General features: G+C 46.5%; 3 protein-coding genes across 3 annotated transcripts; all 3 read left to right on the top strand.

The window, feature by feature from the left end:
• Positions 1-202: 202 nt before the first annotated feature.
• LOC119367358 (probable serine/threonine-protein kinase PBL8) lies at positions 203-3,404 on the top strand. The gene is made up of 7 exons (XM_037632890.1): positions 203-451; positions 538-679; positions 793-932; positions 1,027-1,710; positions 1,784-1,925; positions 2,164-2,300; positions 2,872-3,404. The coding sequence occupies exons 1-7, from the start codon at positions 446-448 to the stop codon at positions 3,328-3,330; spliced, it is 1,710 nt and encodes a 569-aa protein (XP_037488787.1). The 5' UTR covers positions 203-445; the 3' UTR covers positions 3,331-3,404.
• A 2,965-nt stretch (positions 3,405-6,369) lies between these two features.
• Positions 6,370-9,802, top strand: LOC119362551. Its single transcript, XM_037627793.1, has 4 exons — positions 6,370-7,779; positions 8,680-8,835; positions 8,930-9,119; positions 9,400-9,802. Exons 1-4 carry the CDS (start codon positions 6,499-6,501, stop codon positions 9,471-9,473), a joined length of 1,701 nt encoding a protein of 566 aa, XP_037483690.1. The 5' UTR covers positions 6,370-6,498; the 3' UTR covers positions 9,474-9,802.
• A 1,675-nt stretch (positions 9,803-11,477) lies between these two features.
• LOC119362550 lies at positions 11,478-14,837 on the top strand. Its single transcript, XM_037627792.1, has 5 exons — positions 11,478-11,590; positions 11,672-12,912; positions 13,712-13,867; positions 13,966-14,155; positions 14,434-14,837. The coding sequence occupies exons 2-5, from the start codon at positions 11,689-11,691 to the stop codon at positions 14,496-14,498; spliced, it is 1,635 nt and encodes a 544-aa protein (XP_037483689.1). The 5' UTR covers positions 11,478-11,590; positions 11,672-11,688; the 3' UTR covers positions 14,499-14,837.
• Positions 14,838-16,928: the final 2,091 nt, after the last annotated feature.

The raw sequence follows: 16,928 nt of genomic DNA, 5'->3' as shown, positions 1-16,928 counted from the left end.
TAGGCAGCATCGCTTGCAGCTTGCAAGCCAGCTGCGTGGGTGCCGCGCGGGCTAGCTATGGGGTCCAGTTCCAAGGCTGCTTCAAGGAAGTCTGACGGCGTCGTCGTCGTCGTCCTCGTGGAGAACACTCCTCCACGGCTGCCTCGGCGGGGCCATGGCGGCGGGGGAGAAAGTCCCAGCAAGCGGCGGGTTGGCGCAGCAGCCACCGCCGATCGTCACGAACAACGACCTGCCGCTGGCGGCGTCCAACTCCAACCTGCACGCCTTCACGTTCGCGGAGCTGTGCGCGGCGACCGAGGGGTTCGCCTGCTGCAACCAAATCGGCAGCGGCGAGTTCGGGACGGCGTACAGGGGATTCATCGAGGACGGTGTCCGGCCGGGGCTCCCGGCGCAGCCCGTCGCCGTCAAGCGGACACGGTGGCGGGTCGACAACTACGTCGAGGGAATGGTGGTACGTACCTACTCCTCGATGTCAGCCCCCAATTTCACATTGATCAGATGTACTCCATCTCCATCTCTCGGCTACCGTGTGATCAGAAGGAGGCGATGTTCCTCGGGGAGCTGCAGCTGCGGCATCCCTGCCTGGTGAGGATGATCGGCTACTGCTGCGAGGAGGAGCACAGGCTCCTCGTCTACGAGCTCATGGACCATGGCAGCTTGGACGACTACTTCTTCAAGCGTACGTACGCACACAAGGAGCCCTCCTAGCGTTGATTCTATCCCCAATTCCCCATATGTGCAAATCAGAAAATGACATCGAAATGAATTCATTTCATGTGATGCAAATTTCAGCTTTTTATCGTCCCGTGCTGCCATGGTCAACCAGACTAAGCATCGTCTTAGCTACGGCGAAAGGGCTGGTGTCCCTCCACGGCGCGGAGAAGCCATTGATCTGCGGCGAATTCAATGCCTCCGACATCCTACTGGACTCGGTAGGAGACCATTCTGCATCTCTCGCCCTTGTTAAATGTTAACTACGCAACTTGGGAGGACACAACCGGCTAATAGTTTATGCTCCTTCTCCAGGATAACAATGCCAAGATCTCGCTCTCGGGCCTGAGGCTTGACACGAGAGCGAGCGACGGCTCGGTCACCACCACGCGCTCGCGCCTTGGAACACCGCGCGGCAGCGCACCGGAGTACGTCATGTCCGGCAGTCTCACCCCGAAATGCGACGTGTACAGCTTCGGGGTGGTGTTGTTGGAGATTCTGATCACAGGGATGAAGTGGGTAGACATGAAAAGACCCGTCAAGGAGGAGCGGAACCTGTTGGAGTACGCGCGGCCGAATCTCGAAGACCCGGTTAAACTGGCAGGGATCATGGATAGAGCATTGAAGGCCATCTACCCAGTGGCAGCCGCACACAAGGCTGCCCTGGTCACATACAAGTGTCTCCATGTCAAACCCGAGGAGAGGCCAGACATGTCGGACGTCGTGAAGGCGCTGGATCTGCTTACCGACGCCGCCATCAAGGAGGATCAGTTGCCGGTGCCGGCGCCCGTGTCGCCCAACTCCAACATGCACAGGTTCACCTTTGCGGAGCTGAGCGCCGCAACCGGAGGGTTCGCCTCAGGAAACAAAATCGGCAGCGGCAGTTTCGGGACGGTGTACAGGGGATCCCTCGAGGACGGCTTCCGGCCGGGGCTCCCGGCGCAGCCAGTCGCCGTCAAGAGAGTCCGTGCTGACGACTACCACTCCGAGGAACATCTGGTACGTAGGTAGATCGATGTACGTGTTCTGTTAGTGAATAGTATCTCTAATCAACTTCCTTCTCTGTGATTAGAAAGATTCGATATTCCTGGGGGAGCTGCAGCCGCGGCAGCCGAGCCTGGTGAAGATGATCGGCTACTGCTACGAGGGGCTGCACAGGCTTCTCGTCTACGAGCTAATGGGCCATGGCAGCTTGGCAAACTACCTCTCCAGTGGTAAGTCAGTACGCACGAAACCTCCCAATTAACGCCTTGACTTTAATTAACCCACATTTACAAAACTACGTACTACTCCTTTTGAAAGTGATCTGTGATGTGTGCAGAGCATGATTCATGATTAATGATTTCTGCAAGAATTGAAATGGATCAAGTTAATTTTCCAGTGATTTGTACCTGCAAAACAATTTCATGTGATATCTATTGGCAAAATAATATCATGTATCATATGTTTTAGATATTCGTGTTGTGTTGTCATGGTCAACACGGTTAAGCATTGCTCTAGCTACCGCGAAAGGGTTGTTGTCCCTCCATGGTGAAGAGAAGCCACTGATCTCCGTCAAATTTAACGCCTCCAACATCTTACTAGACTCGGTGATCATTCTTCCTCTTTTTTTAGTGATTGTTTATTTAGTCCATATGCATGGAATTTTGAGAGGATAACAATTTTTTGATGAAATAAACTCTGCACCCTAATTTCATTGAAATAAAATTGATAGTACAACACAATAAACATGTTTTGTTTGGTTGACCGTGCCCACTAGGCAACGATTGGAAAGAAAGAAACAACCACCTAACGCGAGAGGAACGGGCAACAAATTTTTGATGAGGGGCGCTTTTAATTAATTCAAATATAGCATCAAGCAAATACAAAGCATGATTAGCAATACCCGGCCTCTATACAACTAAGATGCACACAGTCAAAACTATACTTAATCATAATTAAAGAAGTGGTTCTAGGTATAGTTTTCTTAATTTACTTTTGCAATCACGATTTTTTCCATTTGACAAGAACTTCGTATTTTCGTTTATGCACTGAAAGAGTCAGGGCATCGTAATTAAGCATTTTATCAACAGGGCCACTAGAAAGACCATCGATTGCCACTATTACCTGGCTAGACCCAACATACACTCGCTAATGATTTTTACTCTTTGTACACTTCAGTATAACAATGTCAAGCTATCAGACCTGTGGTTCGCCAGAAAATACGGGAAAGGTGACGATCCTAACGTGTACACACTCGTAACAAGTGGGTACGGCTCTGCGCCGGAGTATGTCATGTCCGGGGACTTCACCAAGAAGAGCGACGTGTACTGTTTCAGAGTGGTGTTACTGGAGATCCTAACCGGGCAGAGGTTGGCCTGGTTGGCCTGTGCTTCAGAACAGAACCTGCGGAACCTACGACCACGTCTGAGAGACCCGCTCAAGCTAGGGAGGGTCATGGACCCGGTGTTGAAAGACATTTACCCGGTGGCAGCGGCACATGATGCTTGCATGGTCGCGTATAGGTGCCTTCACGCAAGCCCCGGGAACATGTTGGCTGTTGTGGAGGCGCTTGATTTGCTTGTTGGTGTCACCGTCGCGGACGAGGTCGAAGTTAGTCAGACAAGCACAAGGTCATGATCGTGAGCTAAGCTTTGTCATCGTTTCCATGTAAACATGTTAATCCGATCTCTATTTTCTTGTAATTATGTAGACGATCACTGTCCTTGTGTTTATACTTATGTACTATGGCGTGTTTGCATGTTTAATTCACTATGTTGTTTCTCTCTTATGGATACATCAAAAAAGACATCCAAGAAGGCATATTATTATTATTATCAGGACGAGGAAATCTCAGGCGGGAAGTGCAAGGCCAACTGGAAGCTCGTAACCTCGCCGGTGGACCGCGGTGGCCTTGGCATTCCAGACATGGTACGTTTTGCGCCCGCACTCCGCCTACGGTGGCTCTGGCTCGCATGGAAGCATCCGGACAGGCCATGGGTCGGCACGGGATCGCCGTGCGACGACAAGGACAGAGAACTATTCGCCGCTGAAACTAGAGTTGACATAGGAAATGGAAGGAGGGCCACGTTCTGGAACTGCACCTGGCTCGGCGATCAGCCGCTAAAACTTCAGTTCCCTCTGCTGTTCGCCAACTCATCAAGAAAGAACCGATCGGTGGCTGAAGCGCTCCAGGGCGACAGATGGATCCTTGATCTCCGGAGAAGCAATGCGATGGAGATCATCCCGCAGCTGGTCTCTCTGCGCCGCAGCATCCGCGAGGCCAATCTCACCTTGTGGGAAGAGGTGGAGGATGAGATCTCTTGGCGGGCGGGAGCTCAGTACAGTGCCAAATCAGCCTACGATGCTCAGTTCGATGGGCAGCCAAGAGGTGCACTACAACAGCTCATCTGGAAGGTATGGGCGCCAGGGAAAATCAAGTTCTTCATGTGGCTGTTGCACCATGACCGGCTCTGGTGCAACGACCGGCTGCAGCGGCGCGGATGGAAGAATGGCTACTTCTGCCAGTTATGCCTCAGAAACTTGGAGAGCTCGGCGCACCTCCTTTGGGACTGCCCCACGTCACAGCTGATTTGGGCCAGGGCAGCAGCATGGAGGGGCTGCGGCGCGCTCAGCCCAGTAACCTGGGACGGGTGCAAGACCACAACGGAGGTTGTCACTGCAATAGTCTCTGCATCATCACCATCCAACAGACGAGCCTCCAAATCCATGCTGGCTCTGGTTGCATGGAACATCTGGCAGGAACGCAACAGCTGCACGTTCAGGAAGAAGGAGGCTTGCGTTGACGATGTGATCAGTGCTTGCAGAAGAGAAATAGAGCAATGGAGGCTGGCAGGAGCAAAAGGATTAGAGCCCCCCTTCGGGGATATCACATGAGAAATAAACCTTAGACGATATCCAGAGGATAGGGGAAGGGGGAGAGCCTGCGTGCTCTTCTTTAAACCCGGTCTTTCTTTCTTCTGTTGCTAATCTCCTTTGATTAGTGACAATTTTTGTAACTCTCTCTTCTGCTAAATCAATGAAAAGCCAGGCATCTGGGTCTTTTAAAAAAAAGGCATATTATATCGGATACTCCTTCCGTCCCAAAATAAGTGTCTTAACTTTATACTACCTTTATTGAAACACCTATTTTGGATGTAGACACTTATTTTGGGACTGAGGGAGTATTTAGCAAGAAAAATAATGGGCAGTACAGTTGAAACACAACTGGACAGTACCAATTTTTTTTACATTGCCAAATATACTACTCCCTCCATCCCAAATAAGTAACGCCGATTTAGTACAAAGTCCATACAAAATTATACTAAATCAACGACACATATTTTGGCACGAAGGGGGTATTCTTCTTCTTCCTTCGATTGTACGCCACTCGGCAGAGATTGAAATTGCACCGAACCAACAGTGAAAGAAAGAGATATGTGCAAACGTCTTCGTTATACCACGATTTAAAGACAGCAATAACCACTCGTCCATTGAGATGAAATCTAGAAGTCGTTGAAGAAACATCAGTTGAAGCATCATGCCATGCAAAACAAGCTTGCAATCCGTCAACATCGTTTCAGAGGGTTGGATAAACCAGACCATGCCGAAGAATAATACAAATAAGATGTCAAAGTTGTCACACTAATGGCTGGCCAATTGCTCTGCTTGAATGACACACCAGAAACCAAGATATGAAGACAGCCAACATATCTGGTGATACAAACTCCCACGGGACAAAAAACTCCCTTCACGCCGGAACGGACATTGTCAAGGTAGGAAGAGACTAAAGAGACCTTGTTCCAACACATCATTGCTGCCATCGTCGCCTCGCCGATAAGGACATAAAACGGAATGGGCGGGCGGGTCCCTACTCCTCTTGCCACCGAGGGGGCCATCGAACGGGAACCCGATGCAGGTGCGTGGGGGGGGGGGACTTGGTGGCAACGGCTAGGGTTGAGAAAGGTCGCGCTCACTTTGACAACAAACTTGAGTTAATCCATAAGGTTTTAGTAGACAACATAGCAGTCAAGTTATCTAGACCCCTGCACAAAACTTAAGTCGTGTTTAAATCTTTTTTAACTAAAGTATCTGAATGCTACATGAAACATAAGCCAGATGACAGACGCAGAGACCTTAAAAAATTATAAGAGAATTTAGATCACTAAATTAGTGATCTAAATGCTTTTATATTTTTTTTACAGAGGGAGTTACTGGTTTATGCCTTCCGATGCGCAATTTTTGAGTTAATGGACAGAAGTGTGCATCTGGTCCAAGTTTATGGACCAGTGGGGCATTTTACTCCAGAACGTTCTAGGCAAAAGAAAACCGTGTCGTCGCTTGGAAGCAGTAGAATGCATTAGTTGGATTCTTTTTTTTAGAAACATGAGATATTTTTTAGACAAAATGGAGAATTTTTTGTAGTAGTACATTTGTTGTTGGAGAAATATAATGGGTTGCTAACTGGGCCACCCCTTGGTAACACACGCGGCGGAATGCCCAAAGGCCCATCGGCTGAAGCAGCCGCCGCCCCATTTGCTGCGGGGGAGAGCCCTGAAAACAAAATTGGTGCGGGGGAGAAGGCGAGTAGCGAACTGGCGATCGAACTCCATCCCCAAAATTTCGAAATCCAAAAGCGGCAAAGAAGTCCACGCCATTTCGGCGAATCCCTCCGTAAGTTGGATCCCTTCCTCCCTCAGCCCCTCTCGCTGCGATCCCATCCCCATACGCACATTCCTCCATGGATTTTCCTGCATAATCCTTACGCCGGGGTGCCCGAACCTGTACGCAGGCCATCTGCTCGACGAAATGCGCCGGACAACCTCCCGGCGCTGGGGGCCTTACCGCCGCGCTGGCCAGGCATCAGCCTCCGCCGCCGGCGCCGGCGCCGTCGGGGTCGACCGCCTCAGCGCCCTCCCGGACGCGCTCCTGCACCACATCATGTCGTTCCTCAAGGCGTGGGAGGTGGTGCCCACCTGCGTGCTCGCGCGGCGGTGGCACCACCTCTGGGCGTCTGTGCCCTGCATCGACCTCCGCGTGCGCCACTCCTCCTTCCGCGATGCCAACCCGCCGGAGGAGTTCCGTGACTTCGTGGACAGCCTCTTCCTCCACCGTGATGTGTCCGCGTCGGTGGACACGCTCCGCCTGCGGTCCAGCGACGACTATGTGGGCTTCGACGAGAAAGATGCCAACTCGTGGATCAGGACTGCTATCAGCCGCAAAGCGCGGGTTATTCATCTTGTTGGACATCGTAAGGGAGTCGCGTCGTTGGACCGCGTGCCCTTCGTCTCTTGCCACCTCAAGATCTTGAAGTTGTCGTATGCCAGGCTCGACGATAGGATCCTTGGACAGCTTTCTTCTAGTTGCAAATCCTTGGAAGAGCTGGATCTGAAGGATTGCTTGGTCACTGGCCCTAAGATTGTGTCTACCTCTTTGAAGACATTAATCATGCTCAAATGCACGTTCAATTGGGACTTCTCCATTACTGCTCCGAACCTCGTGCTGCTGCGCCTCATCACACCTTCCGTCCGAGTTCCGTCATTTATCAACTTTGGGTCACTGGTCACAGGCACCATCATACTTGATGATTCTCTCTTGTGTGATGATTTTGGATACATCAGTGATGAAGATAATTTTGATGAAACTACTGATGATGATAACCACAACAATGATAAGAGAGAGAGCTATAAGATTCATGATGACTGTTCCTTGAGTGATGATGATTTTGGATACATCAGTGATGATGATTTTGGATACATCAGTGATGATAACTTTGGATACATCAGTGATGATGGCAATTTTGATAATTTTGGATTTGGATATGGTTTTCCTAAAGGAAGATATGGACACAGTCGTTACAAGGATAATTATGATTATGGTAGCGATATTGATAGTGATGACAATACCTATGAATATAGTGAGATTGCAAATGATGCAAAGTATGGCTACAAAGGGGCCAAGCTTTCCAGTGAAGATGGTAAGTATGGTGGAAACAGTGGTCGAAATTATAGTAAGATTCTAGGTGGCCAAAATATGCTTGAGAGCCTTTCTACTGCTACGAGTTTGGACTTGTTAAGTGATGCTGGAGAGGTATAGCTATCACCATCTTTTACTGATCTGTCTCTTTCCTCTCTTATTTTCTATTTATATTTTCTGCAGTTATCATCGGACATTTTTTTCCGGACGTTTCACAAAGAAACGTCATGTTCCCTTGAACAGAACACATGTGTCGAATGAACACATTTCTGACCTTCTGCTCTGGTGTCAATACCTGGGTACAGAGTTTAAATGAATAAAGTAGTACTGGTTTGCTTAACCATCAAATGTAGTAGGGCACTGTAGCTTCGAGGGAGCATTGTTTACCATTTACATTCTCATAGGATTGTTTGTCGTTTTTCTCTTTGTTGCAACAGTATATCTTTTCAACAGATTAACTATATATAATGTAAAAAACTGATTAATTATATCCAGTCATTATAAGAGAGTCTAAGGCTGATGTTCCTTCAGTTACTAGAAAACTGATTAAGGATTTTTGTAGGAATTATATACGATAGGATTTCTAAATGAAAAATTTCCTATAGAGCCATTTGGTATATAGGAATGAATTCCTATTCCCATGTAGGACCTGTTCCTGTCCTTCACATTTCAAAGGGGGGAAAACATTAGCTCATACCTAATGGAAAAATTCCTATCCTATGAACCAAGTGACATCTCTTTTCCTATAGGAACTGAGATGCATGTCATCTCACTTCCAATGACTTTTCTATTCTTATGATTTTCCTATCCTATGAACCAAAGGAGGGTATCTTTGTTTTCCCTTCTTTTTTGAGATGGGTATCTTTGTTTTCCCTTCTTTTTTGAGATGGGTATCTTTGTTTTATTCTTTCTGTTGAATAAACCACTCGTATGCTGTTTGTATTGTGAGAACTGAGAAGTTGATTCGACTTACTACTGCTCTTTGCTAAATACTCTTTTGGCTGCAATATGAAGGTGGTTCTGAGTAGGGAATTGAAAAGGTGTCCAACTTTTAGCAACCTGAAGACCCTGTCCCTTGGTGAATGGTGTATGGCCGCTGATTTTGATGCATTAATTTTCCTGCTACAGCATTCACCTAATATAAAGAGGCTTTTTCTCCAACTTAAATTGGTATGTGTGATTACATATTTGGTGTATGCTACTTGATCATTTACTTTATTTTTCTGATCGCATGCTTATTAACAATTTGGTTGTTGTGCTAAAGAACTTCGGCATGAGGAAGGCATTGGAAACAGGTATCAAGCTTGAGAGGAGATCATTTACTTGCAAAGACCTTAGAATGGTTAAGATCAAATGCTCAAAGGATGATGGGAGAGTCCATACCTTGGCACATATGTTCAGTGCAAATGGTATACCCCTTCAGTATATATATGTGCGTCGGAGCGGGAATGCTCGTGAGTCATACCTTCTCTTCATATACCATTTTGTATTTACTTCCAGTATCAGTATTTCCTTACTGGTTTGTTGGTTTATATATTCATGTGCTATTTACTGAGATGTAATGACACACATTGCCATGTTCCTGAAAAGCGAATTATGTTTTAGGTGGCATATGATCTGCTTAGTGTATCATTGATATTCTATTACATGAGAAGTGTATTCTATTAAATTAGAAGATGTTCTTTCATACATGGTCCTAATCTATAGTCATCTACTTTCTGATATTTCTACTAGATCTCCGCGGCCAGAAGTTTATGAGGGAACTCGCCAAGCAAGAACTGGATGAATGTGGGGATGACTGGATGTAACATGACATCCAGAAGTTTACGGGGTCTTCTAGATATTAAATCCTACCGCGATCAAATCGTCCCTTATGTAGTTAGCAAGGACCTAGTAAGCACTGATAATGCTTTCAAAGCTTCACCGGATCTTTTGATGTCTTTTTTTGGTAGCATGGATGATGGAACTATTTATCGGTACAAATCGTCGGGAAGTTCTTCCTAGAATCGTGGTGGGATGAGTTCATATGTGTGGTCTGTGGTAACTTTGCTTTCTTACCGGAACAGAAACAAAATTATGGATGCTCCTTGCCTGAATTGTGGTGCAGCTGAGATACGCTTTGTTATTTCACTCTGAATGTATGACTGTACGGTTCATTTGTTAGATTTTTTTAATCTTCGTAAGTAGTGTATTGAAATACGTTTCATCTACAGTAAAAAGGAAATACACTTCATATACATCAGGTAGAATATCAATATTGAAGTAAGCTTCATGCTCTGCAATCATGTGTGCCTACAACTACGAGCAGCGAGGTACTTTCTCTCTGAATAACAAATGCTAACACACCTGAAAAACTGCACAACATTTTTTTGTTGAAAAAGCGCACAGTTAATAAGAGAGCGAATTTCACATGTTACCCACTGTTTTGTGTATTTGTGATAGTATTTACCCCATTTAAATTTTCTGCCACATTGTACCTCAAAATTGTTGTCTTGTGTCTAGTTTAACCCAATTTAATAATTTGCCTGATTTTAACCGGTTGGGTCCACTTGTCAAGATGATGTGTGTGATGGCCAATATTCCAACTTGGGAGTGTAAACCAGATGGGAGTATCCTCCCTACCCACCTAATCGGACTCGCGTCCCCGTCCGCCTAATCAGCAAAACCTTGCCCATGGCAAATCTAGTTTTGGTTGTCGCTTTGCCGCCCTTTGTTCATCTTTACCCCACTGCTTGCGGTTTCACACAGTGGGTCTGACTTGACCATTGACCAAACCACCAAACATGGTGCAGTCAAATGAGCTGGGTGGTTTTATGGCATGTGCTCAGGGGGGATGCCGAGTGAAAGCTTTGCGCTTTGTCGCTGACGACGACGATGCTTGCGGGCGGTGTTATCTTCATGAAGACCTCGTCGTGGTGCTCCTCTTCGTGTCAGAGTTTCGGGTGAAGACCCTGGTCCCTTCTGGACAACGGCGATGCTCTGCACCGTTCTCCCTCCTCGGGGTGTTGTCGTGGAGCTTAGGTGTTTGGGGCATTGTGTAGCGTTGTACTCGGTTTTCCCAATGCTTTCTTTCGGTAGCGTAGTCGTGTTCTGCATGATTAGATTATCTTGGGATCGACATTGTATGAGAGCTACCTCACCATCTTGTATCGTTCGACCGTGTACTTGGTTTGGGGATTGCTTATATATAAAGCGGGGCGAAAGCCTGTTTCGAGGTTTTATGGCCTGTGCTGGCAGACGGGGATGTAAGAGCAAACCTAGTAGAGTCACCATATTGTGCATCGGAAGGCCAACGTGAGCGCGGCGTCCATTTCTGCTAGGCTGCTATCAACATTGAGTCAAAAATACTCGAGGGCGGCGGGTAGGCGGGTCCCTCCGACGACTGATTCAACCTTACGGTGAGCGTCGTCCTCGGTCAACTCCAAGTAGTCCCACGCCTTCTTCCAGTACTCTCTTGGCGCGGGCCTCATAGGTCTTACCGGGAGGATGCGGCCGCACCAATGATCGGAGTTGAGTGCGGCGGCGGCGACTAAGGAGGGTTGAGAGGGGGCGGGGTGTCGACCGGTGAAGTGGGGCGGATGAGGTGAGTGTGTCGGCGATGGGGACGGGGGACAGAGATTGAATGTGGTGCTGATCCGTAACTCTAATTCCGTACGTACGAAGCTATTTGAAAAGAAAAACGTACGAAGCTGTCCTTACGTCGAGCGTCTCTCGGTATACACTGCCACAATTTAATTTATTTTTTTCAATGTTGACAATGCCACAAATTTACAAACGGGGGTACAAGTGGAGTTCACTCTCAATAAAAAAAGAGAAGACCGAGTTTACCCCATCCCACTCCACAATTCACTCTCAATCAGCCGCCGCCGGAAACCGAGAAAGCGGCAACAAACTCCGCCCATTTCGCCGAGTCTCTCTCCTCTTGGTAAGTTCCATTCCATCCCTTCCTCCACAGATCACAAAATCTCCACGAGGCCGCGCCGTGTGACCCTAAACCTGCGTGCAGGTCTTCTGCTCGACGAAATGCGCCGGAGCACCACCCAGCGCCCGGGGCCGCGCCGCGGCGCCGGCGGGAAGCCCGGCTCCCGCGTCCAGGTCGCCGTGAAGCCCGACCGCCTCAGCGCCCTCCCGGACGCGCTCCTGCACCGCATCATGTCGTCCCTCAAGGCGTGGGAGGCGGTCCGCACCTGCGTGCTCGCGCGCCGGTGGCGCCACCTCTGGGCGTCCGCGCCCTGCGTCGACCTCCGCCTGCACCACTCCTCCGGCCGCGACGCCGACCCGCCGGAGGAGTTCCGCCACTTCGTGCACCGCCTCTTCCTCCTCCGCGACGCGTCGGCGCCCGTGGGCACGCTCCGCCTGCGGTCCGGCGACGAGGACGCGGGCTACGACGAGGACGACGCCAGCGCGTGGATCAGGGCCGCCATCAACCGCAACGCGCGGGTCATCCATCTCGCTGGGCATCGCTTGGAGATCGCGTCGTTGGACCGCGTGCAGTTCGTCTCCTGCCACCTCAAGGTGCTGAAGCTGTCGTATGCCAGGCTCAACGACAGGATCCTCAAGCAGCTCTCTTCTAGCTGCACGTCTTTGGAGGAGCTGGATCTGAAGGATTGCCTGGTGACAGGCCCTGGGATTGTGTCTGCCTCTTTGAAGACTTTAATCATGCTCAAATGCAAGATCAACTGCGCCTTCTCCATTGCTGCTCCGAACCTCCTACTTCTGCGCCTCACCACACCTTACGTCCGAGTCCCATCGTTCAAGAACTTGGGGTCACTGGTCACAGGCACTATCATACTTGATGACTCTTTCTTGGGTGATGACTTTGAACACATCAGTGATGAAGATGACTGTGATGGAACTACTGATGACGACGGGGATGAGAGCGATGATAATGATTGGACAGAGAGCTCTAAGATTCATGATGACTCTTCCTTGGGTGATGATTTTGGATATGATCATTTTATAAGGTTTGGATATGGACATACTTTTGCTGAAGAAAGTTACACGCACGGTCATTACAAGGATAATTTTGATTATGGTAGTGATATCAATAGCGATGACAATACCTGTGAATACAGTGAGATTGCAAATGATGCAAAGTATGGCTACAAAGGGGCCAAGCTTTCCAGTGAAAATGGTAACTATGGTGGAAACAGAGAATGCAATGGCAGGAAGATTTTAGGTGGACGTCATATTCTTGGGTCTCTTTCAAGTGCTAGAACTTTGGAGTTGTTGACTGATGCTGGAGAGGTATAGCTGTCAGCACCTTTTACTGATCTCTCTATCTTTGAGTACGAAAATTTCCATGCTATAGCCATAATTGTTTTTAGCAGCCTTTTCTGATCTTCACAAAAGACATTTATGTTGCTCCCAATATAACGCATATATGTCCAATGTGCACATTTCGTACATAGGTACCAACCCCTGGTTAGCACAGTTGACTTGCTGAAGAGTTCAGAATTCAGATCAAGAAATTAGTACTAGCTCATTTCATCATCAAAGTAGTAGGTGAAATCACTGAGATAAGGAAGTGTGTGTGGCTTCAACAGACCATTATTCATCATTTATTTATTTCAGATTAATGTTTGCCATTTTCTTGTATTCTTATTACTGTTTATATTGTTGTATAATTAACTATTTTGAGTATGCACGTAAAATGGCAACGTCCCTTCACATTATAGAAAAGAATGCTGAATCATATTTTACCAATAGGCGCTAATCATGGCTACACATTACTCTCTGTCTTTTCCTTTTCGTGTTGGGTATGCTTTTTTCCTCTGCATATCAAATAGACCTCTTATGTCCAGTATGTAAAATGTGAAGTTGATTCAAATTATTATTGTTCTTTGCTGAATACATTATAGTATGTTGATTCAAATATGAAGTTGATTCAAATACATTATAGTATGTCTTTTCCTTTTCGTGGTGGGTATGTTTGTTTTCTTCTCTGCATATTAAATAAACCTCTTGTATTCAGTATATGAAATATAAAATTGATTCAAATTACTATGTTTATTTGCTGAACACTCATTTTATGTGCAATGTGTAGGTGGTTCTGAGTAGGGAACTGAATATGTGTCCAACTTTTGACAACCTGAAGACCCTGTCCCTTGGCGAATGGTGTATGGCTGCAGACTTTGATGCATTAATTTTCTTGCTGCAGCACTCACCTAATATACAGAAGCTCTTTCTCCAACTTAAAATTGTATGTGTAATTACATATTTGGGGCTTATGCTTACTTGATTATCTTTTAGTTTTGAGTACCTGAACACATGCTTAACAACTTTCTTGATCTGCAAAAGAACTTCAATACCAGAAAGGCATCAGAAACAGGTATCAAACTACAGGGAAGATCATTTACTTGCAAAGACCTTCAAATGGTGAAGATTACATGCTCAAAGGATGATGGGAGAGTCCATAAGTTGGCAAATTTGTTTAGGGAAAATGGAATACCCCTCAAGAAAATTTATGTCCGCCGCAGTGGGAGTGCTTGTGAGTCATACCTTCTCTTCAGATAACATTTCGTATTTATTTGTGTTATCGGTATTATTACTTGCTTGTGTGTTTCTGTGCTATTTGCTGACGGATGTAAGCTGCATATTGTCTTGTTCCACCTTCCCCGAAAAGCTACATGTTTTTATGTGCATATAATCTGCTTGATGTCTTGTCACCATTCTGTTAAATTGAAAGTATATTTGTGAACTTAAATATGTTTCTTCTGTGCATGATCCTAAACTACACATTTATCATCTCCTTGATAATTCTACCAGATCTCCGTAGCCAGAAGCAGATGAAAGAATTCGCCAGGCGTGAACTGGAGTTTTGGGGGATGTAACATCCAGCAGCCTCATTTGCTTTCAGATAAGAAATCCTGTACCATGGTCTCCACGAAGCTCTGATCGTGCTCTCAAAGCTGCGCGGAAATTCTCGATGCCCTCTTTTTTTTTGTAACATGCATGGCTGATGGTTATGGCCATCAATCATTGGAATGTTCTTCCCCGTATGATGATTTGAGACTTTAAATTTTTTAAACCAGTAGTAGGTCTAGGCTCAACCGCTCAAGTTCATTTTTGCTTTGTTCCTGTAACGGATATGAATGCTCCTCGTTTGAGTGTTTTAGACTGGTACGTCTCAGGAGTTTGCCATGCAACCATGTCGTTTCTACGATGACAAATGTTGATCCTTATATAGGCGGCTTTAGTGCCGTGCAAATCCAGATGTTATATACTACTCCCTCCATTTCATAATATAAGAACGTTTTTGACACTAGTGTAATATAAGAACGCTTTTGACACTAGTGTAGTTTAAAAACGTTCTTATATTTTAGAACAGAGGGAATAGTAGTAGAACGAGATGACAGTAACAATAAAACTAGGTGCATATTGCCAACTCGTTCTTAGACGTACAGTAACAGTAAAGATGCGGCAGCATCAACCGAATGCAGTGCTGATAATACCGGCAAGTAAAATCGACCAACACTTGGGAAATAAACCCTTAGAGCATCTCCAACAGCGGTGATATATATCACGCGCGGAGCGGTTGGACGCGCTCCAGCAGGCGCGGGAGACTCTGGCGTGCGGGAAAAAAATCGCACATGCCCGAGCCCGCCAACCGCCACTCCAGTGCCTTTCTTCTTCCCAGCCACCCCCTTCTTCCTCACATCTAGCGCCCCGTCACCGCCGCCGCGCCTTCTCCCCCGCCGTCGACATGCCGCTGTGCGCTCGAAGCAGCTCCGGCTACCGCGGCGTCAATGCTCGCCCCTCCAGCATGCTTTACGTGGAGATCCGCTCCGGCGGCTTGCGTCTCGGTGTCGGGACATTCGAGACCGCCAACGAGGCCGTCCGCGCGTACGACGCGGCGGCGTGGCGCCTCTCGAGACCACGTTCGCAGATGAACTTCGACGACGCGCCGACGTGCCAACAGGCGCAAGACTTCACGCCTCCACCGCGACTAATAACCGACGAGGACCGCCGCACATGTATGAAGGCACTCTCGGTGGCGACGTCATGCAGGAAGTGCTGGCGCCACTCCGCAATGGCGTACTCATCTGCCTCGGCACATAGATAACAATAGACTTGTACATACAAAATTCACAGCCTTCATACAAAATTCTATACATAACAATAGACCATAGATAAGAAATCCACAAATAATTCTCAAAAAACATATACAAAATTTCAGAATTCTTGTAAACTAGTATTTTCAGAAATATTACAATTGATATCCATCAGTTCACAAAGATTCAAATATCGGTCGATCCAAATTTCCTTGCGACCAAGTGTTGGCCTAAACTGTTTTCATGTGCCATCATAGTTCAAGTTTGTTCACAACAAAGAAAAAAATTGAATTATCAATTGCCATGTCCGTGGCAGCGATACTTTCGAATAAGATGAACTGCAAGACGACGATCACTAGCCCTACTTATGTTTTATGTCATTTCCGCATCGCCGTCAGATATTATAACTTGATGTTCACTGAACTACACAAAAAATTAAGTTAGCACTGGTTTACATTTTCAATAGAATAATTTTGAGTATATAAACGGATTAAGATGAAATAATATCAACCAACATGTTGTATGTGCAGTGTGCATAATAAAATCGAGACCACACTTGCTTGCAAAAAGAATATAATTTTTTCAAGCTTCTTTGAGCATCTACAAAGTACTCAGATTCAGAATGTCCTATGAACCAGAATGCCACTTGCAGTCAATACTAAGTACTCAGATTTAATATCCATTTGTCAGGGGATAAAGCAAAAAGAATCAAATTTATGATCAAGCTGATGTCTGTGTGTGTGTCATCCTATGCCATGTAAAAATGTTGGACAAGATTCTGACCGAAGCAAGCAAGAAAAATAATCACAAGCTGGAAAAGCACGACTAGAGTACCAAATTACTAATAAATACGTAGTATGTGGCCACACTATACTGCTACTTACAAGCTACTTCATGATGAGTAAATCATTTGTCAAACAGATTGCTACACAAGTTCACTTAAATGACAACATGTCCTAATCGGAGCAATAGGGAAAAGAAAGTAAAGAAATAACATCTTTAACTAGCTAGGCACTTGGCAAGCTGGTAGTACTATCAGATTCCTTATAATGAGGGGAGCTCCTTTTCACACTTATGCCTTTTGTATTCCAAGGCAAATTAAAATAAGGCATATGTCTACGGGGAGCTCTTGGCTAGTTCATTGTGACTTATTATCATAATTAGTTTGCTACTTTATCTATTATGTTGTCATCAATGCCAAAATGGGGA

The sequence above is a fragment of the Triticum dicoccoides genome, chromosome 2B (genome assembly GCF_002162155.2).
Source record: "Triticum dicoccoides isolate Atlit2015 ecotype Zavitan chromosome 2B, WEW_v2.0, whole genome shotgun sequence".
Classification (NCBI taxonomy): Eukaryota; Viridiplantae; Streptophyta; class Magnoliopsida; order Poales; family Poaceae; genus Triticum; species Triticum dicoccoides.
The sequence above is the reverse complement of the archived record's forward strand: the minus strand, read 5'-3'. Positions and strand labels throughout refer to the sequence as shown.

Excerpts from the sequence above, each read along its gene's own strand:
- LOC119367358 (XM_037632890.1), top strand. Across the intron at positions 1,711-1,783 it reads ACCACTCCGAGGAACATCTG|AAAGATTCGATATTCCTGGG; the intron begins GTACGTAGGTAG and ends CTCTGTGATTAG. Across the intron at positions 1,926-2,163 it reads GGCAAACTACCTCTCCAGTG|ATATTCGTGTTGTGTTGTCA; the intron begins GTAAGTCAGTAC and ends CATATGTTTTAG.
- LOC119362551 (XM_037627793.1), top strand. The coding sequence starts at position 6,499 with ATGCGCCGGACAACCTCCCGGCGCTGGGGGCCTTACCGCCGCGCTGGC. Across the intron at positions 8,836-8,929 it reads TTTTTCTCCAACTTAAATTG|AACTTCGGCATGAGGAAGGC; the intron begins GTATGTGTGATT and ends GTTGTGCTAAAG. Across the intron at positions 9,120-9,399 it reads GCGTCGGAGCGGGAATGCTC|ATCTCCGCGGCCAGAAGTTT; the intron begins GTGAGTCATACC and ends TATTTCTACTAG.
- LOC119362550 (XM_037627792.1), top strand. The coding sequence starts at position 11,689 with ATGCGCCGGAGCACCACCCAGCGCCCGGGGCCGCGCCGCGGCGCCGGC. Across the intron at positions 13,868-13,965 it reads TCTTTCTCCAACTTAAAATT|AACTTCAATACCAGAAAGGC; the intron begins GTATGTGTAATT and ends GATCTGCAAAAG. Across the intron at positions 14,156-14,433 it reads CCGCCGCAGTGGGAGTGCTT|ATCTCCGTAGCCAGAAGCAG; the intron begins GTGAGTCATACC and ends TAATTCTACCAG.